Here is a 27,691-nt window from a genome sequence, read left to right as displayed (position 1 = left end):
CACATACCGATATTGTCATCATACACATACCGACATTGTCATCATACACATAGCAATATTGTCATCGTACACATACCGATATTGTCATCATACACATACCGACATTGTCATCATACATATACCAATATTGTCATCATACACATACCAATATTGTCATCGTACACATACCGACATTGTCATCATACACATACCAACATTGTCATCATACTCAGACTGACATTGTCATCATACACATATCGATATTTTCATCATACACATACCGACATTGTCATCATACACATACCGATATTGTCATCATACACGTACCGACATTGTCATCATACACATACCGACATTGTCATCATACACATAGAAATATTGTCATCGTACACATACCGATATTGTCATCATACACATACCGACATTGTCATCATACATATACCAATATTGTCATCGTACACATACCAATATTGTCATCGTACACATACCGACATTGTCATCATACACATACCAACATTGTCATCATACTCAGACTGACATTGTCATCATACACATATCGATATTTTCATCATACACATACCGACATTGTCATCATACACATACCGATATTGTCATCATACACGTACCGACATTGTCATCATACACATACCGACATTGTCATCATACACATACTGACATTGTCATCATACACATACCAATATTGTCATCATACACATAGCGACATTGTCATCATACACATACTGACATTGTAATCATACACATACCAATATTGTCATCATACACATACCAATATTGTCATCATACACATACCGACATTGTCATCATACACATACTGACATTGTCATCATACACATACCGACATTGTCATCATACACATAGCAATATTGTCATCATACACATACCGACATTGTCATCATACTCAGACTGACATTGTCATCATACACATATCGATATTTTCATCATACACATACCGACATTGTCATCATACACAATCCGATATTGTCATCATACACATACAAATATTTTCATCATACACATACCGACATTGTCATCATACACATACTGACATTGTAATCATACACATACCAATATTGTCATCATACACATACCAATATTGTCATCATACACATACTGACATTGTCATCATACACATACTGACATTGTCATCATACACAGACCAATATTGTCATCATACACATAGCAATATTGTCATCATACACATACTGATATTGTCATCATACACATACTGACATTGTCATCATACACATACTGATATTGTCATCATACACATACTGATATTGTCATACTGATATTGTCATCATACACATACTGATATTGTCATCATACACATACCGACATTGTGATCATACACATACTGACATTGTCATCATACACATACCGACATTGTCATCATACACATACTGACATTGTCATCATACACATACCGACATTCTCATCATACACATACCGATATTGTCATCATACATATATCGACATTGTCATCATACACATACCGATATTGTCATCATACACACACTGACATTGTCATCATACACATACTGACAATGTCATCATACACATACCGACATTGTCATCATACATATGCTGACATTGTCATCATACACATACCGACATTGTCATCATACACATACCGATATTGTCATCATACACATACCGACATTGTCATCATACACATATCGATATTTTCATCATACACATTCTGACATTGTCATCATACACATACCGACATTGTCATCATACACATACTGACATTGTCATCATACACATACCGATATTGTCATCATACACATAGCAATATTGTCATCATACACATACCAATATTGTCATCATACACATACCGATATTGTCATCATACACATACCGACATTGTCATCATACACATAGAAATATTGTCATCGTACACATACCGATATTGTCATCATACACATACCGACATTGTCATCATACATATACCAATATTGTCATTGTACACATACCAATATTGTCATCGTACACATACCGACATTGTCATCATACACATACCAACATTGTCATCATACTCAGACTGACATTGTCATCATACACATATCGATATTTTCATCATACACATACCGACATTGTCATCATACACATACCGATATTGTCATCATACACGTACCGACATTGTCATCATACACATACCGACATTGTCATCATACACATACTGACATTGTCATCATACACATACCAATATTGTCATCATACACATAGCGACATTGTCATCATACACATACTGACATTGTAATCATACACATACCAATATTGTCATCATACACATACCAATATTGTCATCATACACATACCGACATTGTCATCATACACATACTGACATTGTCATCATACACATACCGACATTGTCATCATACACATAGCAATATTGTCATCATACACATACCGACATTGTCATCATACTCAGACTGACATTGTCATCATACACATATCGATATTTTCATCATACACTTACCGACATTGTCATCATACACAATCCGATATTGTCATCATACACATACAAATATTTTCATCATACACATACCGACATTGTCATCATACACATACTGACATTGTCATCATACACATACAAATATTGTCATCATACACATACGGACATTGTCATCATACACATACTAACATTGTCATCATACACATACCAATATTGTCATCATACACATACCAATATTGTCATCATACACATACTGACATTGTCATCATACACATACTGACATTGTCATCATACACAGACCAATATTGTCATCATACACATAGCAATATTGTCATCATACACATACTGATATTGTCATCATACACATACCGACATTGTCATCATACACATACTGATATTGTCATCATACACATACTGATATTGTCATACTGATATTGTCATCATACACATACTGACATTGTCATCATACACATACTGATATTGTCATCATACACATACTGATATTGTCATCATACACATACTGATATTGTCATCATACACATACCGACATTGTGATCATACACATACTGACATTGTCATCATACACATACCGACATTGTCATCATACACATACTGACATTGTCATCATACACATACCGACATTGTCATCATCCACATACCGATATTGTCATCATACACATATCGACATTGTCATCATACACATACCGATATTGTCATCATACACACACTGACATTGTCATCATACACATACTGACAATGTCATCATACACATACCGACATTGTCATCATACATATACTGACATTGTCATCATACACATACCGACATTGTCATCATACACATACCGATATTGTCATCATACACATACCGACATTGTCATCATACACATACTGACATTGTCATCATACACATACCGATATTGTCACCATACACATACCGACATTGTCATCATACACATATCGACATTGTCATCATACACATACCGATATTGTCATCATACACATACCAATATTGTCATCATACACATACTGATATTGTCATCATACACATACCGATATTGTCATCATACACATACCGACATTGTCATCATACACATAGCAATATTGTCATCGTACACATACCGATATTGTCATCATACACATACCGACATTGTCATCATACATATACCAATATTGTCATCATACACATACCAATATTGTCATCGTACACATACCGACATTGTCATCATACACATACCAACATTGTCATCATACTCAGACTGACATTGTCATCATACACATATCGATATTTTCATCATACACATACCGACATTGTCATCATACACATACCGATATTGTCATCATACACGTACCTACATTGTCATCATACAGATACCGACATTGTCATCATACACATACTGACATTGTCATCATACACATACCAATATTGTCATCATACACATAGCGACATTGTCATCATACACATACTGACATTGTAATCATACACATACCAATATTGTCATCATACACATACCAATATTGTCATCATACACATACCGACATTGTCATCATACACATACTGACATTGTCATCATACACATACCGACATTGTCATCATACACATAGCAATATTGTCATCATACACATACCGACATTGTCATCATACTCAGACTGACATTGTCATCTTACACATATCGATATTTTCATCATACACATACCGACATTGTCATCATACACAATCCGATATTGTCATCATACACATACAAATATTTTCATCATACACATACCGACATTGTCATCATACACATACTGACATTGTCATCATACACATACAAAAATTGTCATCATACACATACGGACATTGTCATCATACACATACTAACATTCTTATCATACACATACCAATATTGTCATCATACACATACCAATATTGTCATCATACACATTCTGACATTGTCATCATACACATACTGACATTGTCATCATACACAGACCAATATTGTCATCATACACATAGCAATATTGTCATCATACACATACTGATATTGTCATCATACACATACCGACATTGTCATCATACACATACTGATATTGTCATCATACACATACTGATATTGTCATACTGATATTGTCATCATACACATACTGACATTGTCATCATACACATACTGATATTGTCATCATACACATACTGATATTGTCATCATACACATACTGATATTGTCATCATACACATACCGACATTGTGATCATACACATACTGACATTGTCATCATACACATACCGACATTGTCATCATACACATACTGACATTGTCATCATACACATACCGACATTGTCATCATACACATACCGATATTGTCATCATACACATATCGACATTGTCATCATACACATACCGATATTGTCATCATACACACACTGACATTGTCATCATACACATACTGACAATGTCATCATACACATACCGACATTGTCATCATACATATACTGACATTGTCATCATACACATACCGACATTGTCATCATACACATACCGATATTGTCATCATACACATACCGACATTGTCATCATACACATACTGACATTGTCATCATACACATACCGATATTGTCATCATACACATATCGACATTGTCATCATACACACACCGATATTGTCATCATACACATACCAATATTGTCATCATACACATACTGATATTGTCATCATACACATACCGACATTGTCATCATACACATTCCGACATTGTCATCATACACATACCGACATTGTCATCATACACATACTGACATTGTCATCATACACATACCGATATTGTCACCATACACATACCGACATTGTCATCATACACATATCGACATTGTCATCATACACATACCGATATTGTCATCATACACATACCAATATTGTCATCATACACATACTGATATTGTCATCATACACATACCGATATTGTCATCATACACATACCGACATTGTCATCATACACATAGCAATATTGTCATCGTACACATACCGATATTGTCATCATACACATACCGACATTGTCATCATACATATACCAATATTGTCATCATACACATACCAATATTGTCATCGTACACATACCGACATTGTCATCATACACATACCAACATTGTCATCATACTCAGACTGACATTGTCATCATACACATATCGATACTTTCATCATACACATACTGACATTGTCATCATACACATACCGATATTGTCATCATACACGTACCGACATTGTCATCATACAGATACCGACATTGTCATCATACACATACTGACATTGTCATCATACACATACCAATATTGTCATCATACACATAGCGACATTGTCATCATACACATACTGACATTGTAATCATACACATACCAATATTGTCATCATACACATACCAATATTGTCATCATACACATACCGACATTGTCATCATACACATACTGACATTGTCATCATACACATACCGACATTGTCATCATACACATAGCAATATTGTCATCATACACATACCGACATTGTCATCATACTCAGACTGACATTGTCATCTTACACATATCGATATTTTCATCATACACATACCGACATTGTCATCATACACAATCCGATATTGTCATCATACACATACAAATATTTTCATCATACACATACTGACATTGTCATCATACACATACTGACATTGTCATCATACACATACAAATATTGTCATCATACACATACGGACATTGTCATCATACACATACTAACATTGTCATCATACACATACCAATATTGTCATCATACACATACCAATATTGTCATCATACACATTCTGACATTGTCATCATACACATACTGACATTGTCATCATACACAGACCAATATTGTCATCATACACATAGCAATATTGTCATCATACACATACTGATATTGTCATCATACACATACCGACATTGTCATCATACACATACTGATATTGTCATCATACACATACTGATATTGTCATACTGATATTGTCATCATACACATACTGACATTGTCATCATACACATACTGATATTGTCATCATACACATACTGATATTGTCATCATACACATACTGATATTGTCATCATACACATACCGACATTGTGATCATACACATACTGACATTGTCATCATACACATACCGACATTGTCATCATACACATACTGACATTGTCATCATACACATACCGACATTGTCATCATACACATACCGATATTGTCATCATACACATATCGACATTGTCATCATACACATACCGATATTGTCATCATACACACACTGACATTGTCATCATACACATACTGACAATGTCATCATACACATACCGACATTGTCATCATACATATACTGACATTGTCATCATACACATACCGACATTGTCATCATACACATACCGATATTGTCATCATACACATACCGACATTGTCATCATACACATACTGACATTGTCATCATACACATACCGATATTGTCATCATACACATATCGACATTGTCATCATACACACACCGATATTGTCATCATACACATACCAATATTGTCATCATACAGATACTGATATTGTCATCATACACATACCGACATTGTCATCATACACATTCCGACATTGTCATCATACACATACCGACATTGTCATCATACACATACTGACATTGTCATCATACACATATCGACATTGTCATCATACACATACCGATATTGTCATCATACACATACCGATATTGTCACCATACACATGCCGACATTGTCATTATACACATACTGACATTGTCATCACACTCAGACTGACATTGTCATCATACACATATCGATATTTTCATCATACACATACTGACATTGTCATCATACACATACCGACATTGTCATCATACACATATTGACATTGTCATCATACACATACCGATATTGTCATCATACACATAGCAATATTGTCATCATACACATACCAATATTGTCATCATACACATACCGATATTGTCATCATACACATACCGACATTGTCATCATACACATAGCAATATTGTCATCGTACACATACCGATATTGTCATCATACACATACCGACATTGTCATCATACATATAACCAATATTGTCATCGTACACATACCAATATTGTTATCATACACATACTGACATTGTCATCATACACATACCGACATTGTCATCATACACATACTGAAATTGTCATCATACACATACCGATATTGTCATCATACACATAGCAATATTGTCATCATACACATACCGATATTGTCATCATACACATACCAATATTGTCATCATACACATACTGATATTGTCATCATACACATACCGACATTGTCATCATACACATACCGACATTGTCATCATACACATACCGACATTGTCATCATACACATACTGACATTGTCATCATACACATATCGACATTGTCATCGTACACATACCGACATTGTCATCATACAGATACCAACATTGTCATCATACTCAGACTGACATTGTCATCATACACATATCGATATTTTCATCATAAACATACCGACATTGTCATCATACACATACCGATATTGTCATGATACACGTACCGACATTGTCATCATACACATACTGACATTGTCATCATACACATACCAATATTGTCATCATACACATACCGACATTGTCATCATACACATACTGACATTGTCATTATACACATACCAATATTGTCATCATACACATACCAATATTGTCATCATACACATACCGACATTGTCATCATACACATACTGACATTGTCATCATACACATACCGACATTGTCATCATACACATAGCAATATTGTCATCATACACATACCGACATTGTCATCATACACATACTGACATTGTCATTATACACATACCAATATTGTCATCATACACATACCAATATTGTCATCATACACATACCGACATTGTCATCATACACATACTGACATTGTCATCATACACATACCGACATTGTCATCATACACATAGCAATATTGTCATCATACACATACCGACATTGTCATCATACTCAGACTGACATTGTCATCATACACATATCGATATTTTCATCATACACACACCGACATTGTCATCATACACAATCCGATATTGTCATCATACACATACAAATATTTTCATCATACACATATGGACATTGTCATCATACACATACTAACATTGTCATCATACACATACCAATATTGTCATCATACACATACCAATATTGTCATCATACACATACTGACATTGTCATCATACACATACTGACATTGTCATCATACACATACCAATATTGTCATCATACACATAGCAATATTGTCATCATACAGATACTGATATTGTCATCATACACATACCGACGTTGTCATCATACACATACCGACATTGTCATCATACTCAGACTGACGTTATCATCATACACATATTGATATTTTCATCATACACATACCGATATTGTCATCATACACATACCGACATTGTCATCACACGCATGCTGACATTGTCATCATACACATATCGATATTGTCATCATACACATACTGACATTATCATCATACACATACAGACATTGTCATCATACACATACTGACATTGTCATCATACACATATCGATATTTTCATCATACACATACCGATATTGTCATCATACACATACTGACATTGTCATCATACACATACTGATATTGTCATCATACACATACCAATATTGTCATCATACACATACCGACATTGTCATCATACACATACTGATATTGTCATCATACACATACCAATATTGTCATCATACACATACCAATATTGTCATCATACACATACCAATATTGTCATCATACACATACCAATATTGTCATCATACACATTCCAATATTGTTATCATACACATACCAATATTGTCATCATATACATACCGATATTGTCATCATACAAATACCGACATTGTCATCATACACATACTGACATTGTCATACATAGGCTGATATTAATCTTATAAGATATGTCATCATAAACCGACTGATAATTGTTGTTTTGACAGATTTGCAGTGTAATAATAGGTTGTCAAAGAAAGAAAACGTGGAAAATCTGTTCAGTTAAAATTACACCTTTGAATTTCTATTCATTTATTTATTTCCCAAGAAAAAAATGCCCGACAATCATTTCAAAAAGAACACTTGAGACATTATAAATGTCAGACAATCAATTTTTAAAAAATCAGTATTCAGGAATCCTGGTCACGGCACTATAATTTACAAACGGAACCAGTATTTCATCTTTACAAACTGCTTCAAAGGAAGTCAAATGGTCAGTATTGATTTGAAACGTTAGAGATATCCGACAATCAATTTAAAAAACAATCAGTATTGATTTGAGACGATAGAGATGATTTGAGACGTTAGAGAGAGGATGGAGCTGTGTAGATACTGAAGCGTGCACGGTGACTGAATGTTAGATACTGTAGAATCATTTAAATACTCGGGAGGGGGGGGGATTTTCGTGGATTCCTGAATTTTTACGGGTTCGTGGGGACGTAATTTCGTGGATTTATATATTTGTAAGAAAGATAACTCTGGGATGTAATTATAATTCTTTATTCGTTGAGGATGTAAATTCATGGGTGAGGGGTAACCCACGAATTCCACGAAAATTGAGCCACCACGAATTCTAATGATTCCGCAGTAGTTGAATTATAAAACCACTAGCTCACCATCTCACACGTCAACGGTTATCATTCCCTACCTCGCACTAACATCAGCGAGTATCAAAAAGTGGGCTCCTTCTGATTGTTTCCACAAAAGAGTGGGAACCAATGAGAATGCGGATCTATTTATAGCAACGCGAAGCGAAAGATTCAAATAAAAACACGTCTATTGATACCTATATTTCTGGCTAATTCAATCGTGTAAGCAATATTGTCTTAAGCAAAGAGGTTTCCAAACTTGATCTACTCTCAATAAACGTGATTTGTAAATATTACCGTGTTTATCAGCAGTATGAGGTCGCGTCATTTGTATCCATGCACACCATAACAAGATGCAGTAATTTCATTGGATGTTTTATTTAATTGTGGATTGCGTAATGGTCTAATGAGCCCAACTTTTATATAGCGACTGATGTCAAGGGTTAGTAACGAATTAATCACCCTTGACTTGTGAAGATGGTAACTCACCTATCCAGTAGTTGGAGGAGGCCACACCAAATCCCACTCTGTACTCATTCCACTTCCGGAAAAAATCAATAGACATATTTTGTCGTCGGTGAATGACCTACAAGAAAATGTCAACGCATGTATTTCTTACCAATGCTTACATTTCATTACAAATATATCAATATAAACTCACTCTCCTTCCTCACTATATATCGATATAAACTCACTTTCCACCCTCACTATATATCAATATAAACTCACTCTCGATCCTCACTATATATCAATATAAACTCACTCTCCACCCTCACTATATATCAATATAAACTCACTCTCCACCCTCACTATATATCAATATAAACTCACTCTCCACCCTCACTATATATCAATATAAACTCACTCTCCACCCTCACTATATAACAATATAAACTCACTCTCCACCCTCACTATATATCAATATAAACTCTCTCTCCACCCTCATAATATAGCAATGTAAACTCACTCTCCACTCTCACTATATATCAATATAAACTCACTCTCCACCCTCACTATATATCAATATAAACTCTCTCTCCACCCTCATAATATATCAATGTAAACTCATTCTCCACCCTCACTATATATCAATATAAACTCACAATACACCCTCACTATATATCGATATAAACTCTCTCTCCACCCTCACTATATAACAATATAAACTCTCTCTCCACCCTCTTAATATAGCAATGTAAACTCACTCTCCACCCTCACTATATAACAATATAAACTCACTCTCCACCCTTTCTATATATCAATATAAACTCACTCTCCACCCTCACTATATATCAATATAAACTCACTCTCCACCCTCACTATATATCAATGTAAACTCACTCTCCACCCTCACTATATAACAATATAAACTCACTCTCCACCCTTTCTATATATCAATATAAACTCACTCTCCACCCTCACTATATATCAATATAAACTCACTCTCCACCCTCACTATATATCAATGTAAACTCACTCTCCACCCTCACTATATAACAATATAAACTCACTCTCCACCCTCACTATATATCAATATAAACTCACTCTCCACCCTCACTATATAACAATATAAACTCACTCTCCACCCTCACTATATATCAATGTAAACTCACTTTCCACCCTCACTATATATCAATATAAACTCACTCTCCACCTTCACTATATATCAATATAAACTCACTCTCCACCCTCATAACATAGCAATGTAAACTCACTCTCCACCCTCACTATATATCAATATAAACTCACTCTCCACCCTCATAATATATCAATGTAAACTCACTCTCCACCCTCACTATATATCAATATTAACTCACACTCCACCCTTACTATATATCAATATAAACTCACTCTCCACCGTCATAATATAGCAATGTAAACTCACTCTCCACCCTCACTATATATCAATATTAACTCACACTCCACACTCACTATATATCAATATAAACTCTCTCTCCACCCTCATAATATAGCAATGTAAACTCACTCTCCACCCTCACTATATACCAATATAAACTCACTCTCCACCCTCATAATATATCAATGTAAACTCACTCTCCACCCTCACTATATATCAATATTAACTCACACTCCACCCTTACTATATATCAATATAAACTCACTCTCCACCCTCACTATATATCAATATAATCTCACCCTCTACCCTCACTATATGTATTGATATAAAATCACTCTCCACCCTCACAATATATCAATATAAACTCTCTCTCCACCCTCATAATATATCAATGTAAACTCATTCTCTACCCTCACTATATATCAATATAAACTCACAGTACACCCTCACTATATATCGATATAAACTCTCTCTCCACCCTCACTATATAACAATATAAACTCTCTCTCCACCCTCTTAATATAGCAATGTAAACTCACTCTCCACCCTCACTACATAACAATATAAACTCACTCTCCACCCTCACTATATATCAATATAAACTCACTCTCCACCCTCACTATATATCAATATAAACTCACTCTCCACCCTCACTATATAACAATATAAACTCACTCTCCACCCTCACTATATATCAATATAAACTCACTCTCCACCCTTTCTATATATCAATATAAACTCACTCTCCACCCTCACTACATAACAATATAAACTCACTCTCCACCCTTTCTATATATCAATATAAACTCACTCTCCACCCTCACTATATATCAATATAAACTCACTCTCCACCCTCACTATATATCAATATAAACTCACTCTCCACCCTCACTATATATCAATATAAACTCACTCTCCACCCTCACTATATATCAATATAAACTCACTCTCCACCCTCACTATATAACAATATAAACTCACTTTCCACCTTCACTATATATCAATATAAACTCACTCTCCACCCTCATAATATAGCAATGTAAACTCACTCTCCACCCTCACTATATATCAATATAAACTCACTCTCCACCCTCATAATATATCAATGTAAACTCACTCTCCACCCTCACTATATATCAATATTAACTCACACTCCACCCTTACTATATATCAATATAAACTCACTCTCCACCGTCATAATATAGCAATGTAAACTCACTCTCCACCCTCACTATATATCAATATTAACTCACACTCCACACTCACTATATATCAATATAAACTCTCTCTCCACCCTCATAATATAGCAATGTAAACTCACTCTCCACCCTCACTATATACCAATATAAACTCACTCTCCACCCTCATAATATATCAATGTAAACTCACTCTCCACCCTCACTATATATCAATATTAACTCACACTCCACCCTTACTATATATCAATATAAACTCACTCTCCACCCTCACTATATATCAATATAATCTCACCCTCTACCCTCACTATATGTATTGATATAAACTCACTCTCCACCCTCACAATATATCAATATAAACTCTCTCTCCACCCTCATAATATATCAATGTAAACTCATTCTCCACCCTCACTATATATCAATATAAACTCACAGTACACCCTCACTATATATCAATATAAACTCACTCTCCACCCTCACTATATATCAATATAAACTCACTCTCCACCCTCACTATATATCAATATAAACTCACTCTCCATCCTCACTATATATCAATATAAACTCACTCTCCACCCCCACTATATATCAATATAAACTCACCGTCCACTCTCCCCGGTCAGTATGTATCAGTATTATATAGCTAATCAATAGTCTATTATAAAATCTGTGTAAAATCTAGAGAATGTTATCGTTGAATATCCTGAGAATTTAGTGAACGCTAACTTTGCATTGCGTAAATTGTATGCGCCCGAATCATTCCGAGTATGAGTGTTCAATATTGACGTTACCATAACGACGTAAACAAGACAAAATGGCAGACGACGGTCCTCCGAATCCGACAGAGCCGGTATTTGATATTTACTTAAGCAAAATGTTTTACTGTATATAAATTATGATGCCCCCATTTACAAAATCAGTTTGCTTTATGCATTAATGACGGGTTAAATATTGAACAGTTAAGAAATGCATGCTGTCATTGCACATCTTCACCTTAGATGACAATATTGATGAATTCTCGTCTATTTTGGAATAGTTTGAGTGAAAAGGAATATCATTTAACAACTAAGCTTTAGCTATTATAATAAGAGGGTTATTGAACTTATATAGGTGAATATTGGCATTCGTTGGCTGTCAGCTCGTGCCAATATTCACCAATATAAGCTCAATAACCCTAAAATATCAACTCACCGTGCATCCTTCCCGGTCAGTATATATCAATAATAACTCACCGTCCATCCTCCCCGGTCAGTATATATTAATATTAACTCACCGTCCAATCTCCCCGGTCAGTGTATATCAATAATAACTCACCGTCCATCCTCCCCGGTCAGTATATATCAATATTAACTCACCGTCCATCCTTCCCGGTCAGTATATATCAATAATAACTCACCGTCCATCCTCCCCGGTCAGTATATATCAATATTAACTCACCGTCCATCCTCCCCGGTCAGTATATATCAATATTAACTCACCGTCCATCCTCCCCGGTCAGTATATATTAATATTAACTCACCGTCCAATCTCCCCGGTCAGTATATATCAATAATAACTCACCGTCCATCCTCCCCGGTCAGTATATATTAATATTAACTCACCGTCCAATCTCCCCGGTCAGTATATATCAATAATAACTCACCGTCCATCCTCCCCGGTCAGTATATATCAATATTAACTCACCGTCCATCCTTCCCGGTCAGTATATATCAATATTAACTCACCGTCCATCCTCCCCGGTCAGTATATATTAATATTAACTCACCGTCCAATCTCCCCGGTCAGTATATATCAATATTAACTCACCGTCCATCCTCCCCGGTCAGTATATATCAATATTAACTCACCGTCCATCCTCCCCGGTCAGTATATATCAATATTAACTCACCGTCCATCCTCCCCGGTCAGTATATATCAATATTAACTCACCGTCCACCCTCCCTGATCCGTACTCATGTCACATAACACAGATTTCTTCTCAGCACCAGCGACTATAGTGTATATGTCATCTTGTCCTTTTCTATCAGGGAACCGTCTCAAAATATCCATGCAGCTTTTAGGTTCTTCTAGATTCAATGCAATGGAAATACATCCAATAAATTGTTCATTATATACAATTTATCCAATAAAATGTTCGGTATATACGAGTTATCCAATAAATTGTTCATTATATACACGTTATCCAATAAAATGTTCGGTATATACGAGTTATCCAATAAAATGTTCGGTATATACGAGTTATCCAATAAAATGTTCGGTATATACGAGTTATCCAATAAATTGTTCAGTATATACGAGTTATCCAATAAAATGTTCGGTATATACGAGTTATCCAATAAAATGTTCGGTATATACGAGTTATCCAATAAAATGTACAGTATATACGAGTTGTCCAATAAACTGTACAGTATATACGAGTTATCCAATAAATTGTTCAGTATATACGAGTTATCCAATAAATTGTTCAGTATATATGAGTTATCCAATAAATTGTTCAGTATATATGAGTTATCCAATAAACTGTACAGTATATACGAGTTATCCAATAAATTGTTCAGTATATATGAGTTATCCAATAAATTGTTCAGTATATATGAGTTATCCAATAAACTGTACAGTATATACGAGTTATCCAATAAATTGTTCAGTATATACGAGTAATCAATAAATTGTTCAGTATATACGAGTTATCCAATAAATTGTTCAGTATGTATGAGTTATCCAATAAACTGTATTCTTTATTGAAATTATGATATTGATCCCTAATCATTGTCTTCTCCTATCATGGTTCACTGTTCATTATTATAATCTATTCATAATATCAAACAACAAAACATATCGAACTACTTTTTGTTGGAAATTAGGTATTCTGGAAAAAGACGCAAAAGGTACGAGTACACTTCAAAAGCTGTAAAAACTTATATATCAGGTGATTACTGCCTTACATATCACGTGATTATTGCCTTATATATCACGTGATTACTGTCTTATATATCACGTGATTATTGCCTTATATATCACGTGATTACTGCCTTATATATCACGTGATTACTGCCTTTGAGTTTTGCAAAAATCAATAGATACTTCAAAATAATTTTTCATTCGAACTTAACCGTTTATGTTATACTCTTAACGTGCCGAAGCCTGCCACGACACAAGACCTATGTCCTTAAGTACATAAGATAATAAAGAATTATTAGAAATTCTTGTAAAATTGTAAAACTATTCTATATGTATTAATATTGATGAAATATCATGCTTAGCACATAGTTTTCTTAGGAAACCACCTTTACTTTTGAATTATTCACAAATCAAAACTTGAAAATTCAACAGAAAAACATTAACCCAAAATTTCAGTCCTTCATAAACCTGGACACGGATTAAGTAAGCACGTGATAATGGGATGTTGCTACACACATATGGATCAAATTTAGCATAATATTGATAAATAATTGTATAATAAGAGGAAGACTACTAGTGACTATCTATTATGGTAGTGTATAAAGACTACTAGTACCTATGTATTATGGTAGTGTATAAAGACTACTAGTACCTATGTATGATGGTAGTGTTTAAAGACTACTAGTACCTATGTATGATGATAGTGTATAAAGACTACTAGTACCTATGTATGATGGTAGTGTATAAAGACTACTAGTATCTATGTATAATGGCACTGTATAAAGACTACTATTACCTATCTATGATGGTAGTGTATAAACAGAAGACTACTAGTACCTATGTATGATGGTAGTGCATAAAGACTACTAGTACCTATGTATGATGGTAGTGTTTAAAGACTACTAGTACCTATGTATGATGATAGTGTATAAAGACTACTAGTATCTATGTATGATGATAGTGTATAAAGACTACTAGTACCTATGTATGATGATAGTGTATAAAGACTACTAGTACCTATGTATGATGATAGTGTATAAACAGAAGACTACTAGTAACTATATATGATGATAGTGTATAAAGACTACTAGTACCTATGCATGATGACAGTGTATACAGACTACCAGTATCTATGTATGATGGTAGTGTATAAAGACTACTAGTACCTATGTATGATGACAGTGTATAAACAGAAGACTACTAGTATATATGTATGATGGTAGTGTATAAAGACTACTAGTACCTATGTATGATGACAGTGTATAAACAGAAGACTACTAGTATATATGTATGATGGCAGTGTATAAAGACTACTAGTACCTATGTATGATGGTAGTGTATAAAGACTACTAGTACCTATGTATGATGGTAGTGTATAAAACTACTAGTACCTATGTATGATGGTAGTGTATAAAACTACTAGTACCTATGTATGATGGTAATGTATAAAACTACTAGTACCTATGTATGATGGTAGTGTATAAAGACTACTAGTACCTATGTATGATGACAGTGTATAAACAGAAGACTACTAGTACCTATGTATGATGGTAGTGTATAAAGACTACTAGTATCTATGTATGATGATAGTGTATACAGACTACTAGTATCTATGTATGATGGTAGTGTATAAAGACTACTAGTACCTATGTATGATGGTAGTGTATAAAACTACTAGTACCTATGTATGATGGTAGTGTATAAAGACTACTAGTATCTATGTATGATGGTAGTGTATAAAGACTACTAGTATCTATGTATGATGTTAGTGTATAAAGACTATTAGTACCTATGTATGATGGTAGTGTATAAAGACTACTAGTATCTATGTATAATGGCACTGTATAAAGACTACTATTACCTATCTATGATGGTAGTGTATAAAAACTATTAGTACCTATGTATGATGGTAGTGTATAAAGACTACTAGTACCTATGTATGATGACAGTGTATAAACAGAAGACTACTAGTGTATATGTATAATGGCACTGTATAAAGACTACTAGTACCTATCTATGATGACAGTGTATAAACAGAAGACTTCTAGTATATATGTATGATGGTAGTGTATAAAGACTACTAGTACCTATGTATGATAGTAGTGTATAAAGACTACTAGTATCTATGTATGATGGTAGTTTATAAAGACTACTAGTACTTATGTATGATGATAGTATATAAAGACTACTAGTACCTATGTATGATGATAGTATATAAAGACTACTAGTACCTCTATATGATGGTAGTGTATAAAGACTACTAGTATCTATGTATGATGGTAGTATATATATACTACTAGTATCTATGTATGATGATAGTGTACACAGACTACTAACATCTATGTATGATGGTAGTGTATAAAGACTACTAGTACCTATGTATGATGGTACTCTATAAAGACTACTAGTACCTATGTATGATAGTAGTGTATAAAACTACTAGTATCTATGTATGATGGTAGTGTATAAAGACTTCTAGTACCTATGTATGATGATAGTGTATAAACAGATGACTACTAGTATCTATGTATGATGGTAGTGGATAAAGACTACTAGTACTTATGTATGATGATAGTATATAAAGACTACTAGTACCTTTGTATGATGGTAGTGTATAAAGACTACTAGTATCTATGTATGATGGTAGTGTATATATACTACTAGTATCTATGTATGATGATAGTGTACAGAGACTACTAATATCTATATATGATGGTAGTGTATAAAGACTGCTAGTACCTATGTATGATGGTACTCTATAAAGACTACTAGTACCTATGTATGATAGTAGTGTATAAAACTACTAGTATCTATGTATGATGGTAATGTATAAAGACTACTAGTAGCTATGTATGATGATAGTGTATAAACAGATGACTACTAGTTCCTATGTATGATGGTAGTGTATAAAGACTACTAGTACCTATGTATGATGGTAGTGTATAAAGACTACTAGTAGCTATGTATGATGGTAGTGTATAAAACTACTAGTACCTATGTATGATGGTAGTGTATAAAGACTACTAGTATCTATGTATGATGATCGTGTATAAAGACTACTAGTACCTATGTATGATGATAGTGTATAAAGACTATTAGTACTTATGTATGATGATAGTGTATAAAGACTACTAGTACCTATGTATGATGACAGTGTATACAGACTACTAGTATCTATGATGGTAGTGTATAAAGACTACTAGTACCTATGTATGATGACAGTGTATAAACAGAAGACTACTAGTGAATATGTATGATGGCAGTGTATAAAGACTACTAGTATCTATGTATGATGATAGTGTATACAGACTATTAGTATCTATGTATGATGGTAGTGTATAAAGACTACTAGTACCTATGTATGATGACAGTGTATAAACAGAAGACTACTAGTATATATGTATGATGGCAGTGTATAAAGACTACTAGTACCTATGTATGATGACAGTGTATAAAGACTACTAGTACTTATGTATGATGATAGTATATAAAGACTACTAGTACCTATGTATGATGGTAGTGTATATATTCTACTAGTATCTATGTATGATGATAGTGTTCACAGACTACTAATATCTATGTATGATGGTAGTGTATAAAGACTACTAAAACCTATGTATGATGGTACTCTATAAGACTACTAGTAGCTATGTATGATAGTAGTGTATAAAACTACTAGTATCTATGTATGATGGTAGTGTATAAAGACTACTAGTACCTATGTATGATGGTAGTGTATAAAGACTACTAGTAGTTATGTATGATGATACTGTATAAACAGATAACTACTAGTACCTATGTATGATGGTAGTGCATAAAGACTACTAGTAGCTATGTATGATGATAATGTATAAAGACTACTAGTACCTATGTATGTTGGTAGTGTATAAAGATTACTAGTACCTATGTATGATGGTAGTGTATAAAGACTACTAGTATCTATGTATGATGCTAGTGTATAAACAGATGACTACTAGTACCTATGTATGATGGTAGTGTATAAAGACTAATAGTAGCTATGTATGATGATAATGTATAAAGATTACTAGTACCTATGTATGATGGTAGTGTATAAAGACTACTAGTATCTATGTATGATGGTAGTGTATAAAGACTACTAGTATCTATGTATGATGTTAGTGTATAAAGACTACTAGTACCTATGTATGATGGTAGTGTATAAAGACTACTAGTACCTATGTATGATGGTAGTGTATAAAGACTACTAGTACCTATGTATGATGGTAGTGTATAAAGACTACTAGTATCTATGTATGATGGTAGTGTATATATTCTACTAGTATCTATGTATGATGATAGTGTACACAGACTACTAATATCTATGTATGATGGTAGTGTATAAAGACTACTAATACCTATGTATGATGGTACTCTATAAGACTACTAGTACCTATGTATGATAGTAGTGTATAAAACTACTAGTACCTATGTATGATGGTAGTGTATAAAGACTACTAGTACCTATGTATGATGGTAGTGTATAAAGACTACTAGTAGTTATGTATGATGATACTGTATAAACAGATGACTACTAGTACCTATGTATGATGGTAGTGTATAAAGACTACTAGTAGCTATGTATGATGATAGTGTATAAAGACTACTAGTACCTATGTATGATGGTAGTGTATAAAGATTACTAGTACCTATGTATGATGGTAGTGTATAAAGACTACTAGTATCTATGTATGATGGTAGTGTATAAAGACTACTAGTACCTATGTATGATGGTAGTGTATAAAGACTACTAGTAGCTATATATGATGGTAGTGTATAAAACTACTAGTACCTATGTATGATGGTAGTGTATAAAGACTACTAGTACCTATGTATGATGGTAGTGTATAAAGACTACTAGTACCTATGTATGATGGTAGTGTATAAACAGATGACTACTAGTACCTATGTATGATGATAGTGTATAAAGACTACTAGTACCTATGTATGATGGTAGTGTATAAAGATTAATAGAATCTATGTATGATGATAGTATATAAAGACTACTAGTATCTATGTATGATGATAGTGTATAAATTTTACTAGTATATATGTATGATGGTAGTGTATAAAGACTACTAGTACCTATGTATGATGGTAGTGTATAAAGACTACTAGAATCTATGTATGATGGTAGTATATAAAGACTACTAGTACCTATGTATGATCGTAGTATATAAAGATTACTAGTATCTATGTATGATGGTAGTGTATAAATTTTTCTAGTATCTATGTATGATGGTAGTGTATAAAGACTACTAGTATCTATGTATGATGGTAGTGTATAAAGACTACTAGTGTCTATCTATTATGGCAGTGTATAAAGACTACTAATATCTATGTATGATGATGGTGTATAAACAGAAGACTACTAGTTCCTATGTATGATGGTAGTGTATAAAGACTACTAGTACCTAGGTATGATGGTAGTGTATACAGACTACTAGTATCTATGTATGATGACAGTGTATAAAGACTACTAGTATCTATGATGGTAGTGTTTAAAGACTACTAGTACCTATGTATGATGACAGTGTATAAAGAGAAGACTACTAGTATATATGTATGATGGTAGTGTATAAAGACTACTAGTACCTATCTATGATGACAGTGTATAAACAGAAGACTTCTGGTATATATGTATGATGGTAGTGTATAAAGACTACTAGTACCTATGTATGATGGTAGTGTATAAAGACTACTAGTACTTATGTATGATGATAGTATATAAAGACTACTAGTACCTATGTATGATGGTAGTGTATAAAGACTATTAGTATTTATGTATGATGGTAGTGTATATATACTACTAGTATCTATGTATGATGATAGTGTACACAGACTACTAGTATATATGTATGATGGTAGTGTATAAAGACTACTAGTATCTATGATGGTAGTGTTTAAAGAATACTAGTATCTATGTATGATGGTAGTGTATAAAAATTACTAGTGCCTATGCATGATGGTGCTGTATAAAGACTACTAGTACCTATGTATGATGGTAGTGCTTAAAGACTACTAGTACCTATGTATGATGATAGTGTATAAAAACTACTAGTGCCTATGTATGATGATAGTGTATAAACAGAAGACTACTAGTACCTATGTATGATGATAGTGTATAAAGACTACTAGTACCTATGTATGATGGTAGTGTATAAACAGAAGACTACTAGTATCTATGTATGATGGTAGTGTATAAAGACTACTAGTACCTATGTATGATGATAGTGTATAAAGACTACTAGTACCTATGTATGATGGTAGTGTATAAAGACTACTAGTACCTATGTATGATTGTACTGTATAAAAACTACTAGTATATATGATGGTAGTGTATAAAGACTACTAGTACCTATGTATGATGGTAGTGTATAAAAACTACTAGAACCTATGTATGATGACAGTGTATACAGACTACTAGTATCTATGTATGATGGTAGTGTATAAAGACTACTAAAATCTATGTATGATGATAGTGTATAAACAGAAGACTACTGGTACCTATGTATGATGATAGTGTATAAAATCTACTAGTACCTATGTATGATGGTAGTGTATAAAGACTACTAGTACCTATGTATGATGGTAGTGTATAAAGACTACTAGTACCTATGTATGATGGTAGTGTAGATATACCTAGGTATGATGGTAGTGTAGTGATACCTATGTATGATGGTAGTGTAGAGATACCTATGGCGATACAGATATATTGACTGGAGGTTCTTCGCACACATTTGGAATTTTGGTTACATGGTAGACTTCCACATTTCTTGTCTCTGTAATCAAGCTGTAAATAACACGATAATTTGTCTCACCATTACATTGTTCTAGTCAGCTGTAAATAACACGATAATTTGTCTGTTACTAATACATATACATTGTTCTAGTCAAGCTGTAAATAACACGATAATTTGTCTGTTACTAATACATATACATTGTTCTAGTCAAGCTGTAAATAACATGATAATTTGTGCTACCATTACATTGTACTAGTCAGCTGTAAACAATACGATAATTTGTCTGTTACCATTACATTGTTTTAGTCAAGCTGTAAATAACACGATAATTTGTGTTACCATTACATTGTACTAGTCAGCTGTAAACAACACGATAATTTGTCTATTACTAATACATTGTTCTAGTCAAGCTGTAAATAACACGATAATTTGTGTTACTATTACATTGTACTAATCAAGCTGTAAACAACACGATAATTTGTGTTACCATTACGTTGTACTAGTCAGGCTATAAGAATACAATTATTTATCTGACCATTACATTGTGGTTGTTAACCTGTAAGAATACAATTATTTATCTGACCATTACATTGTGGTTGTTAACCTGTAAGAATACAATTATTTATCTGACCATTACATTGTGGTTGTTAACCTGTAAGAATACAATTATTTATCTGACCATTACATTGTGGTTGTTAACCTGTAAGAATACAATTATTTATCTGACCATTACATTGTGGTTGTTAACCTGTAAGAATACAATTATTTATCTGACCATTGCATTGTGGTTGTTAACCTGTAAGAATACAATTATTTGTCTGACCGTTACATTGTGGTTGTTAACCTGTAAGAATACAATTATTTGTCTGACCGTTACATTGTGGTTGTTAACCTGTAAGAATACAATTATTTATCTGACCATTACATTGTGGTTGTTAACCTGTAAGAATACAATTATTTATCTGACCATTACATTGTGGTTGTTAACCTGTAAGAATACAATTATTTGTCTGACCATTACATTGTGGTTGTTAACCTGTAAGAATACAATTATTTGTCTGACCATTACATTGTGGTTGTTAACCTGTAAGAATACAATTATTTGTCTGACCATTACATTGTGGTTGTTAACCTGTAAGAATACAATTATTTGTCTGACCATTACATTGTGGTTGTTAACCTGTAAGAATACAATTATTTATCTGACCATTACATTGTGGTTGTTAACCTGTAAGAATACAATTATTTATCTGACCATTACATTGTGGTTGTTAACCTGTAAGAATACAATTATTTATCTGACCATTACATTGTGGTTGTTAACCTGTAAGAATACAATTATTTATCTGACCATTACATTGTGGTTGTTAACCTGTAAGAATACAATTATTTGTCTGACCATTACATTGTGGTTGTTAACCTGTAAGAATACAATTATTTGTCTGACCATTACATTGTGGTTGTTAACCTGTAAGAATACAATTATTTATCTGACCATTACATTATGGTTGTTAACCTGTAAGAATACAATTATTTATCTGTTTATTACGTTTTCTGGTAATTTTCTGTTTATTTCATTGCTGTAATCAAGCTGTAAACAGCATACTTATTCATTCCCTTACATAATTACAGTCTAGATGTAAATAATCTATGTTAAGGAATTTAAGGTAAACATGCAATACTTACAACTCCTGGTATTTCTTGGTAGATAAAGTCGCTATCATTGACTAAACTCAAGCTTTCATTTCTTTTTTGACTGCTCATTTCGCACATCAACATCTTGATGTTAAAGTTGATGGACAAACAAATAGCATACGATTCGCATTCTCTGAAACACAAATGGAGACCTATTTCGTATAACACCATGAAAGGAGAGACTGGTAATTTCTTTCCAATTTCCTGATCCGCGCCGATATTCATGCAGATATCGCCCATCATGACATGCTGAGAAATCAGCGAAATGATCAAAGCAACATAGGGAAATCTGGTTGAGGATTGAACTGGCATGGTAATGTACGAACACCAAATGAGGAGAAAAATTAGCAATGAACTGAAATGGAGAATATTGCCGTCTTCTGTTTGCGATGCATTATGTAGCAAATAACAAACCGGACTTTCATTGATTTTCATTCATTGATCATGTTATTGTCTTTTGAATCATCATTTCAATCCTGAAATGTCCGTTTTAAAGATTTAGATCACGTGACGTGAGGGAATGTTTTCCTGTATCGTTTTATGAAGGTGACCACTTTGTAACAGTAGCTGTCTCTTTCCGCTAAATACAAATGTCGGCATCCATTAAAAACACGTCACAATGAATTATCTAGTAACTATTGGTATTGCATTTCAACATGATCAATTTCTTACGTGCTGTTCTAGACCAAGGTGCAACATTTATTGTTGACAACAGTCAGAGTTATTCTAGACAGTTATTGTTGACAACAACCAGAGTTATTTTAGACATTTATTGATGACAACAACCAGAGTTATTCTAGACATATATTGATGACAACAGACAGAGTTATTCTAGACATTTATTGATGACAACCAGTTATTCTAGACAATTATTGTTGACAACAACCAGAGTTATTCTAGACATTTATTAATGACAACAACCAGAGTTATTCTAGACATTTATTGATGACAACAACCAGAGTTATTCTAGACATTTATTGATGACAACAACCAGAGTTATTCTAGACATTTATTGATAACAACAACCAGTTATTCTCGACATTTATTGATGACAACAACCAGTTATTCTCGACATTTATTGATGACAACATTCAGAGTTATTCTAGACATTTGTTGATGACAACAACCAGTTATTCTAGACATTTATTGATGAAAACAGCAAGAGTTAGTGATCAATGAAAGGTGAAGATAACTAATAGTGATCAATCTCATAACTCCTATAAGCAATACAAAACAGATAGTTGGACAAACACGGACCCCTGGACACACCAGAGGTGAGATCAGGTACCTAGGAGGAGTAAGCATCCCCTGTTGACCGGTCACACCCGCCGTGAACCCCATATCCTGATCAGGTAAACGGAGTTATCCATAGTCAAAATCAGTGTGCCAAGAACGGCTTAACAATCGGTATGAAACAAGTCAGACAGCATTTGACCCAATGATAGGTTGTATTGACGAACTAGATCATTACAAAAGACCTTAGAATTTGCGAAATGCTGACTTCAATCGAAACTATTGAAACCCCTCTACCATCAACTTGTTTGTCAGTAGCTTACCTCGTTTTAAAAACTTACTATACGCAGAACACGCTCTTGCATATCGAATCAGTTGAGATATATAAACACCATATGCAGGTGATAATGGAATATTGCTACATAAATATGGGACGTTGACGATGGAGAAGCTGAAATCAGCCCGTTTGTCATACAGTTGATCGAGTTGTCAGTTTGCCGTTAATGCCAATAAAATATCTAAGTTTGAAGCAGAAGTGGACGATTTTGTGGTGTCCTTTATTTCGAAGTCACGGGGATATATCAAATCGGAATATGAATGAAAGTTATTATTGTTAATAGACAAAACGTCATCAATATATCGAAATGTCGAATTGAAGGCCACAGCGAAAGATTTTTGTCTTCTCACGTAGAAGTTTTTTAATAAATTATGCTTCATATGAATATAGAAACAGGTCAGCTAACAAAGGAGCACAATTCGTGCCAATGGGAATTCCAACAGACTGTTGGAAGACCTGATCACCAAAGACCACGAAGATATTGTCAATGAGGAACTCTAGCATATTTTTCATTTCAACTTCAGAGTACTTTTGCGTTGAATCAGAGTGGTGTTTAAGAGAGTGAGTTTTTAATGACTGATCACTAGATATGGATATTTCTGTTTTCCATTTTTGTTGAAGAAGCAACTGTCCATAATGTCAAAAAGTCTAGTCTTTAATTTATCGTGAGGAATGGTCGTGTATAGTGTTGAAAAGTCATAGGTTTTAATGTTATTGATTTGGGAAAAAATCTGCGATTTCAAGTTTACTCAATCTTACAACGAATACAAAATTAAGAGTACAGTACAAAACACGGACCCCCTGGACACACCAGAGGTGGATCTAAAGCATGATCTGCATATACTCACATTCACCGAATCTCTTTTTTAAAAATATTTATTTAGGACACACTGTTGATGTATTGCAAACATCAATGTAAATAAATGAATGATACTTTACATTTGTTCAGCGTTCCTTTAGAGTTACAGTTTTCTTAATGTGTCACTCAATGGAGTGGATTATAACAACAATTCCAATCAATCTTATTCCCCTGGGGATCCGGGTTAGAACAAGGCCTTAAGTAGTACCCTTTGCTTGTCGTAAGAGGCGACTCCTGGTGTTTGTTTTTTTTGGATGAGACATAAAAACCGAGGCCCCTTCTCACAGCAGGTGCGGCACCATAAAGATCCCTCCCTGCTCAAAGGCCGTATATAAGTGCCGAGTGTAGGCTTAAGATTGGCAGCTTTTCACCGGCAATGGTGACGTCTCCATATGAGTGAAGAATTCTTGAGATGAATTACATGAGTAAAAAAATAAACTAGATTTAATTAAGGTAGTACTCTACATCGTCATAATGGCTGACTTCCTTTAAAAACATGGATGAAAAAATCGATATCAGCAATATTAGACTTTTCCTTTTCCATTTCAATACCTAGCCGAGTAGCTCAGTAGGTTAGAATACCGATTGATGAACTGTAGGTCGCAGGTTCAAGTCCAGCAGGGGTTTACAATTTTTTTCAGATTACCTTCTACTAAAACTGTATTTTTTGACAAAATAAAGTAAATTAAAACATTTTCAACTTCAAAATATTGTTGTACATATCCTCC

General features: G+C 33.8%; 1 protein-coding gene across 1 annotated transcript in view; it reads right to left on the bottom strand.

Moving 5' to 3' along the window:
* LOC125660945 (ficolin-2-like) overlaps positions 1-24,629 on the bottom strand; it is an 86,951-nt gene extending 62,322 nt beyond the window's left edge. The window contains exons 1-4 of the mRNA XM_048892795.2: positions 24,526-24,629; positions 22,793-22,889; positions 15,107-15,243; positions 10,613-10,709 (exon numbers count right to left, since the gene is read on the bottom strand). Coding sequence (XP_048748752.2) covers positions 10,613-10,709; positions 15,107-15,243; positions 22,793-22,889; positions 24,526-24,618 — 424 coding nt within the window. The 5' untranslated portion in view covers positions 24,619-24,629. The remainder of the gene's footprint in view (positions 1-10,612; positions 10,710-15,106; positions 15,244-22,792; positions 22,890-24,525) is intronic.
* Between the last annotated feature and the right edge of the window lie 3,062 nt (positions 24,630-27,691).

The sequence above is a fragment of the Ostrea edulis genome, chromosome 8 (assembly GCF_947568905.1).
Source record: "Ostrea edulis chromosome 8, xbOstEdul1.1, whole genome shotgun sequence".
NCBI classification, from domain to species: domain Eukaryota; kingdom Metazoa; phylum Mollusca; class Bivalvia; order Ostreida; family Ostreidae; genus Ostrea; species Ostrea edulis.
Note: the sequence above shows the minus strand (reverse complement) of the source record. Positions and strands in the feature narration are given on the sequence as shown.